The 9206-nt window shown below is 45.3% G+C and overlaps 1 protein-coding gene across 1 annotated transcript; it reads left to right on the forward strand.

Annotated features, from left to right (window-relative positions):
• Positions 1 to 736: 736 nt before the first annotated feature.
• On the forward strand, positions 737 to 8200 carry Prokr2 (prokineticin receptor 2). Its single transcript, XM_090352790.1, has 2 exons — positions 737 to 1319; positions 6272 to 8200. The coding sequence occupies exons 1-2, from the start codon at positions 862 to 864 to the stop codon at positions 6966 to 6968; spliced, it is 1155 nt and encodes a 384-aa protein (XP_090208916.1). The 5' UTR covers positions 737 to 861; the 3' UTR covers positions 6969 to 8200.
• Positions 8201 to 9206: the final 1006 nt, after the last annotated feature.

The raw sequence follows: 9206 nt of genomic DNA on the forward strand, positions 1-9206 counted from the left end.
AATCTCGCATACATGCAATCTCACACATATGCACACAATCGCATACACACGTACACACAATGAATGTCACACACACACACCTTCAGCCCCTAGTACTCCCCTCCAGGATCCCAGAGCATCTTTTTCAAGGCTGTTCCCAGCAGCTGGCCCAGGCTTCCAGTCACAAGGTTACACCATAAATTAGCCAGGATTAAAGGCTTTCCCTCCAAAGCAAGGCAGGAATCCCTCTGTCCCAGCCAAACCATGGACTTGGAAATCATCAGAACCATTTTCATGTGGACAGCCTGAGTCATCCTGTCCCCGAGTCTCTGTCTTCCTGCAAACCACTGACCCTGTTGCCCAGTCCTGGCCCTGGCACAGAGTTGGGGCTTAAACAGGAGCCCATCCAGTGGAGATTTCCTCTGGGATGCCAAAGTGGGGGGGGCCTGTGTGAGAGAGTACACTCTTCTGCTGCTCCCCAGTTGTTTGGGAACCCATTCTAGAAGGAATCCTTTGTGCCCTCACCCTGGCCCCACTATTTTGCATCTCTTCCCCACCTCCTTTCCCAGTTCTCCACCCAGAGCCAGCCCTGACAAGGGGGCACCACGCCTTGTCACTAAGGTCTACATACGTCCTCTAGAAGTGGTGGCTGCTCTGGTTGGAAACTGGAGAAATGCTACCAGAGATTCTCCAACATACTGTCCACTGTCCACTGTCTCCTTCCAGGATTCAGGATGGTGTGTCAACTCTCCCCAAGGATGTGAGCAGGATACTAGGCTTTCTGACCCTGTGAGAGAAGATCTGGACCCCTGCCCCCCACCCCCAGCTCAGAGGAAGATCCCCACCCCTCCCCCTCACACCACTCTACCTGCCATCAGCACCATGGCAGCCCAGAATGGAAACACTAGCTTGGCACCCAGCTTTCACCCAACCCAAGATCATGCATCCTCAGTCCCTCTCAACTTCACTTACGGTGATTATGATCTCCCTCTGGATGAAGATGAGGACGTCACCAAGACCCGGACCTTCTTCGCAGCCAAGATTGTCATCGGTGTGGCCCTGGCAGGGATCATGCTCATCTGTGGCATTGGCAACTTTGTCTTTATCGCTGCCCTTGCCCGATATAAGAAGTTGCGCAACCTCACCAACCTGCTCATCGCTAACCTGGCCATCTCTGACTTCCTGGTCGCCATTGTCTGCTGCCCCTTCGAGATGGACTATTACGTGGTGCGCCAGCTCTCCTGGGAGCACGGCCACGTGCTGTGTGCCTCTGTCAACTACCTGCGGACCGTCTCCCTCTACGTCTCCACCAATGCCCTGCTGGCCATCGCTATTGACAGGTGAGGACCGTGAGCCAGGATACAGGACATGAGCCAACTGGGATGGTCCCTCTCTCACTGCAGCTCTGACAGGCTGGCAGTCCTGGTGGTCTGTGGAAGGGTAAAGAGGGACCGACTCCACAGCTGTGTTCTGCTCCCCCAGATATGACAAAGTAGAAGGCTCTTGAACCTCATCCCCTTTCCCTGACTCTAGCCATGCATTCAGGGGCCAGGCATGTCCATGACAGTGTGTGGGATCCAACTCAAAGGTCGGAGCAGAAATCCAGGCAGTTACTCTTTAGAAGCCATGGAAGAGGCAAGTAGGGCAGCTTCCTGTCAAGGCCATATATACCAAGCTTCTCCTATAGCCAGACTGAGATGTAGAATGCTTCCAAGGCCTTGAAAATCTATTCATTCCTCTTACCAATAAACCACCCACCCCCAGGTGACCACTGATCTCATTTCTATCATCATAGATTACTTTTGTCTGTTCCTTAGCTTCATTTAAAAAAAAAAAAACAAACACAGGACTCATGCAATAGGTAGTCTTGTTTCTGGTGACTTTTGGTACCACTGATTTTAAAACAACAAAGCAGGATTGTTGACAGAACTGAAAAAAAGGATATGCTTGCTTTTGCTATTTTTTTGTATACATCTGTGTGCTCATTTGCATACATTTGCATGTGCTGTTCCAGAGGTCCTACCTCTATTATAAATTTATTTTCTTGAAATGCATAATAGCAGCTAATGACAATGTCTGTGCACCTTTCATACGCAGGCCAGCAGCAGGTTACCTGTGACTCTTTTTAATGGGGAACAGTTAGTGTCATACACTCTTGGTCACTTCCCCCTCTCTAGAGCTGTGCTGGAACTCATTTTGATCATGTGTTTCATCATCTTTTGTCCTTTCTGTCCTCTTTGTTCTCAGTGCTATTTAGGTTCGCTGTCCTTTTTAATCAATCACTTAATTAGTTCTCAGCTATGGTAATAAAATTCAGGTACTGGTACAAGATAAATCTTTTTTATAGCATGATACCTACAAGAAAAAGCAAATTTTATTACAACCCCCAGATGCTCCAGCTCATAAGCCAGTGTTTATGAACTTACCAACTAACTACACAAAATTTCCCAGGGAAGATAGCACAGTCTCCTTTGATACAGAGATGCCAAGTCCAATTCCTGGACCCTACCTCCACTCCTGAATAGGAATCCCTTGGGCTAGGTGAATTTTGATGAGATTCCTTCAGTGATTCTGCTGTTGATGAAACTGAGAATGCCCCCTTTTCCATCCTGTTACCCCTTGTCAATTTTATTTTGTCTTGTTGCTGTTTCTCAGGATGCAATCACCTGTCACAACACAACAGACAACAGAATCATTCCATTTTTTTAAACCAGAAACCAACTCTGCCTCAGTGTCACCACTCTTTTTGTAAGCCACCAGACGATATCATCATCTCTGCCTATAATAAATAGTATCCTCCTCCCCCATTAAGTCCTAAGCCAATTGGCCAGGAATTTGGCCTAGTGGTAGAGTGCTTGCCTAGCATGCATGAAGACCTGGGTTCAATTCCTTGGTACCACAGAAAAAGCTGGACGTGGTGCTGTGGTTCCAGTGATAGAGCTCCAGCCTTGAAAAAGCCCAAGGACAGTGATCAGGCACTGAGTTCAAGCCACAAGACTGGCAGATAGAAAGACAGACAGACAGACAGACAGACAGACAGACAGACAGAAAGAAAGAAAGAAAGAAAGTAAGTAAGTCAGAACGGTAAATGGCAAACTTTCACCTTTGCCCTGCTAATGCTGGTTTGAGGCAATGGAGAACCACTTCATGCTCAGCCCCAGAATTAAATAGGTGTGCACACCCTGCGAGAGACATAGTCCATCCTGTGCAGCACCTCTGTGTGCTCCTTGGCCAAGTACACCTGTTCTGTTATGTAGAAACCCAATAGAGCCAACCAGTGCCATCTCTGTATAGTGTGGACAGGGAATGGCTGGGTTCATGCAGAAGAGGTGTTCTTTCAAATTATACCGTCTAAAAGATTCCAATCATAGAGAGTCAAAAAGAAACCATTGACCTTGAGGCATTACTTTTCTCATGGCTATGACCAAATACCTGACAAAAACAAATATGCATGTCTAGCTAGATAGATATAGATATAGATACCTACATAGATATAGAAAACTATATTTATAGTTATCTTTATCTATATAGAGATATATAGACAGATAGATGGATAGATACATAGATAGAGATATACTTAGCTCCATGTACCTAGACCATCTATAGATCTATCTATAGATATAGAAACCTGTATTTATAGATAGACATCTTTATCTTATAGAGCTAGATAGATAGATAGATAGATGACAGATAAATAGATAGATAGATAGATAGATAGATAGATAGATAGATACTTAGCTCTATGGGCCTAGGCCAAGCATCATGGCAGATGGAACACGTGATGAAAGAGTTCCTTGATGGAGGGCAGGAAGTAGAGAAAGGGAATACAAGAAAGACTGGGAGCAATATACCCATAAGGACCTGCTCTCCCAGTGACATACTACCTCCAGCTAAGTCCTGCCTCCTAAAGATATGCTCAGAACCTAAAATTCCAGAATTTCCCAAAAGTGAGACACCAGCTGGGGACCAAGTATTTAAAATATGAGCCTGCTGATATCTGGGGGTTGAATATTCAACCCATAACCTCAAGATACACATTCAAGCAGATAGATGGCAAGAAGACTATGCAGATACCTCTCTCGCCAGCAAATGAGTCATGGGAAGTGATCAGTGCAAGCAAAGTGCTAAAGCCGCCCCATGATTTAGAACTTGACAAACATCCTGACAGATTGCCAATAAAGTTGATACTTCTTCCCACTACACAGTTGCAGAAACCAAGTCCCAGGAGCATAAGAGATTTATCTAAATGCATGGCCGTAGACTGAATACATCTAGGCCAGTGTTCCCTTCTTTCTGATTTAATTGATGACAGCTCTGCATTTTGGGAACATCAAACAGAGTGAGGAAGATGTTATTATGTGATAAAGAATTCGAATTTAATGTGGGATTTCCTCTGGCATTAGGAAGATAGTGAGCATGATGGGAGCAGACTGAGAGAGAGCTGGTAAATCCTGACTTTGTCTTGCACCATAGAAGGGCTTGGCATTATTTAAAGACTTTGAATAGGTAGAATAATGATCCCCAAGGATAATTACATCCCAAGACCCAGAAATGTTATATATGTTATATTGCATAACAAAGGGGAATTAAAGCAACAAGTACAAGTAAGGCTGCTAACCAGCTAGTCCTAAACACAGCAATGATGCTGTTTAACTGAGGTGAAACTAATGCGATCCCAAAGACTCTTAACCAGAAGAGGGAGCAGTTACCGTCAGAATGACACAAGGTGAGAAAGATTCCACTGGATATTACTGGCTTTCAACAGGTGATATGCCAAGAAATACTGGCAGCCTTAGGAAAAGGGGGATGGGGTAAGAAAAAAAAAGTAAGGGTAGGTAATAGAAAGCCTCAGAGTACCAATTACCAGTCGCTCATCCTTGCAATCCTAGCTATTCCAGAGGCTGAGATCTGAGGATTGCAGTTCAGACCCAGCTCAGGCAAGAAAGTCTATGAGACTTGTATCTCTAATTAAACACCAGAAAACCAAAAGTGCTACTGTGGCTCAAAGTGGGAGAGCATTAGCCTTTAGTGGAAAAGCTCAGGGCTGTCCCAGGCCCTGAAATCAAGCCCCTCAACCACCCTACCAACCTCCCCCCACCAAAAAAAAGCCCTCAGAGATTTTCCAGAGCATCTAGTTTACAGGCTTAGAAGGCCTATGAATTTGATACTTGATGGGACACATGCATAATGCTTCTCACTGGCATGTCTGTTTGGTATAGCCCAAAATGGTGTTAGAAATATGTAAGCTTCAGAACCTCCAGAAATGACTACTGCCTGGTCAACTTACTAATTTTAGCCTAGTGACCCTAGATTTCTGACCTCTGAAACTGTAAGGTAGTAATTTGTATCATTTCGAGCCTTTATATTTGTAGTCATTTGTTACAGAGGCAAAACAGTTATCCCAGAGGGACAGTGATTAGGAGAGGGCCCGGCCCCAGTCCAGGATGAGCCAACACTGTTTCTTGTATCCCTCTCCGGTGTCATCATAAAGATGAGCTCAATCTCATAGCACTCTGGCTTTTTATTTTCTGAGCAGTGCAGATCATTGAAAGAGCAGAGATAATGCCTTGCGGTGCTGAGATAGATGACTTCACACACCTTTTCATTGGAGTGTGAGACATACCAGGAAGGTGAATGTAAAAGGTTTGTATCAAGATCCTTGATTCTGGTATCTGCAGGACTGGACAGAGAAAACCTCACCTACTATATGAAAAAATGCCCTCTTCTCCCCCTGGGAAGGGAGAAGGTACACAGCTGACCTTCAAGAATGCAGAACTGGGAGAGAATTCCTTCTCAGGCAGGATGACAAGATGAGAACACAAAGGTTGACCATTCATAATAACAGATCCTTTGTGTTTATGAGCCCATAGCAAGCATTGAGCAAACCTTATCTTCTGTGAATTCACAGACACCCAGTGAGGTGTTACGTTAGTGAAGGATGTATTTGGGGAGATAAACCTCAGAGTGGTGGGATTATTTGTTCCCCAGCCAATCAGGAGAAATGCCTAAATCCATTCAACCCATATGACCTGAAATGCCAGAGGAGATTGCTAGGAGGAGATGAGGCTAGGTAAATCGGGATAGTGGGCACATGCAAATTCACTGTGCCGTTTCTGTTATGCGCACGTGTGTGTGTGTGTGTGTGTGTGTGTGTGTGTGTGTGTGTGTGTGTGTGTGTGTGTGTGTTTTCAGGCTAGTTACAACTAATTTGTGTGCACTGTGGCTTTTGCACTTGCAAAAGGTCCTATTTCTAAATATTGATCACTGCCCACTGGGTTCCCTCTCCCTCCAGATACCTGGCTATCGTTCACCCCTTGAAACCACGAATGAATTATCAAACGGCCTCGTTCCTGATCGCTCTGGTCTGGGTGGTATCCATCCTCATCGCCATCCCCTCTGCCTATTTCACCACAGAAACTGTGCTTGTTATTGTCAAGAGCCAGCAGAAGATCTTCTGCGGCCAGATCTGGCCGGTGGACCAGCAGCTCTACTACAAGTCCTACTTCCTCTTCATCTTCGGCCTGGAGTTCGTGGGCCCCGTGGTCACCATGACCCTGTGCTATGCCAGGATCTCCCAGGAGCTGTGGTTCAAGGCCGTCCCGGGCTTCCAGACCGAGCAGATCCGCAAGCGGCTGCGCTGCCGTCGAAAGACGGTGTTGGTGCTCATGTGTATCCTCACGGCCTATGTGCTGTGCTGGGCGCCCTTCTATGGCTTCACTATCGTGCGTGACTTCTTCCCTGCCGTCTTCGTGAAGGAGAAGCACTACCTCACCGCCTTCTACGTGGTCGAGTGCATCGCCATGAGCAACAGCATGATCAACACCGTGTGCTTCGTGACGGTCAAGAACCACACCGCCAAGTACTTCAAGAAGATGCTGCTGCTGCACTGGCAGCCCTCCCAGCACGGAAGCAAGTCCAGCGTGGACCTGGACCTCAAAACCAGTGTGGTGCCTGCCACTGAGGAGGTGGACTGCATCCGGCTCAAGTGACCTGCGTGGGAGAACGCACCAGTCAGTATTCAGAGCATCACCCACCGGTGACCGCGCTCACAAGTTGCATGGAGAAGTCTTTCTGTCTTCAAAAAGCCCAGTGCTTCTGTGTCATTCCGTGCAGAGGCATAGATGTAAACCACAGCCACTGGTTACTGATGCTAGCACAACGTCCCTTGACCGCAAGGGATAACAACTGACACGGAGCCAACACCTGCCAGCTGTAGACAAACCATACCCGTGAGATTGCTCACCGACAGAAGCTGGCCTTTACTGACTGCTTATTCTGTGCAGACAACATTGAAACACAAAACAACATGGCAGAAGCTTAGAGAGAGTCTTCGAGCCACTGTTTAAATATCTCACATCTGGAAAGACACCACAAGTGGTGAGCTAGACTTGAACTCTGTGTTCCCTCATTCTGTGATCTTATCAGCACGAGAATGGCAAATGGGTATAGAATAAGGCATCTACACTCAACGGCAATGGATGAATAGGTTCTTCCCTGTCGAATATACAGTCTCCCAGGCACAGAGTTCATGCCAGTACACTGACCCCCCTACCAGCTCCTACTATCCTCTGAGATGTTCTCTAATATTAGAGCTTTCAGGAAAGTTTTTCTTGTGACCAAGCTAAGCTTGATGGAAACCATTCTATTGATGAAGGTGGGCAAGCCTGAGACAAGATCCCCATCTAGGTCCAGACACTTCAATGCAAAGCATTTCAAAGGCTCTGTGGGCAGGAAGTAACAAGAAAGAGAAAGGAATGGGGTTGCCACTGGCAGTAATAAACATAGTCTTTATGGCCCTCTTGCCCTTGTCTTAATTACACTTGTTTCACAAAAGGAGCTCTACTTGGAATCCAGTCTTGACTCTGAGGCACATGTGACCCAAATGTCTCCTCTCTGTGTGACTCAGTTTTGTTTGAATGAAATGTTCTGCTCTTCTAGTCTGATGGGACCATGGAGAGAGCATTGCAGATATACTGCGTGACCATGATTTTCAAGTGTGCATATGATAAGAATGGATAAGTGATACAGAAGTTTGTTTGGAGGGTTTGTTTAGAAACCTCTTCCACCATGGTTTATTATGGAGAAATATTTCCATTTCTCATGCAAGAATCTTGGGGACAGAGAGCTCTGAATTCTTTTTACAGTGTGTTTCTAGTGTGTTCTTATTTTTAATTCCTCCCTTGGAGCCCCAGGACCAGCATACTCACAGGCAGGCAAACACACACACACACACATGCACGCACGCACACACGCACGCACGCACAAATTCCTCCCCCAGGAAATAGGGGGAAAAGTATGATATTCAGGCTTTCAGCATCCTCATAGTCTTAGAGAGGTTGACAAGCTCATATGCTGTCATCAGCACTCCCTAGGTCTGTGTAAGTATCATTTCTCAATCCATTTGTACTGTTATATATAGGGGATAGAGGGTGTTTACCTTTCTTCATTTTATCCGTTTGATTTTAAAGCAGAGCCTGTATAAATGGTACCTGTTTTGACACTGATCCATCTACATTTGGTCAACTTCTAATTTTTGGTAGAGAAGGAATCATTTAATTGTTTGCTGGCATGAGTTTTAAATTGTTTGCTGGTTTCTGTAACAATGAAGCTCCAGTCTTTTTTTTTCCTATCACTACCTAGCAGGCTCACCCCAGAAAATACAAAATTATGTGGGGTACTAGTGGCTCATGTCTGTAATCCTCACTGCTTAGGAATCTGTGAGCTGAGGACTGAGGTTCCAAACCAGCTTACTAGAAAAATTCCAGGAAACCCTTATTTCCAATTAACCAGCAAAGAGCCAGAAGTACAGAAGTGGCTCAAGTGGTAAACACCAGCCTTGATTTAAAAAAAAAAAAAAGCCAAGCAAGAGCTCAAAACCTTGAGTTCAAGTTCTAGTGCTAGTATTTTTAAAAATCCAAACATTAGCCTACCAAAATTATTTACAAATTTTGATTTTACCAAATTTTCACAATGCACCCAAAAAAGCCAAGCAAAGAAGCATTTGGGGTTGTGTACATTTTTACAAAATTAATCATTTTGCTTTTACTACTTTTCTGATTATCCTTATTCTTCTAATAAGAAATTTCCTTAAGCCAGGAACATGGCCTAGTGGTAAGAGTGCTTGCCTCACATACACAAAGCCCTGGGTTCAAGTCCTCAGTACCATACACATAGAAAAAAGTCAGAAGTGGTGCTATGGCTCAAGTGGTAGAGTACTAGCCTCAAAA

Source organism: Megascapheus bottae, chromosome 18 (assembly GCF_031878675.1).
Source record: "Megascapheus bottae isolate mThoBot1 chromosome 18, mThoBot2.hap1, whole genome shotgun sequence".
In the NCBI taxonomy this organism is placed as follows: domain Eukaryota; kingdom Metazoa; phylum Chordata; class Mammalia; order Rodentia; family Geomyidae; genus Megascapheus; species Megascapheus bottae.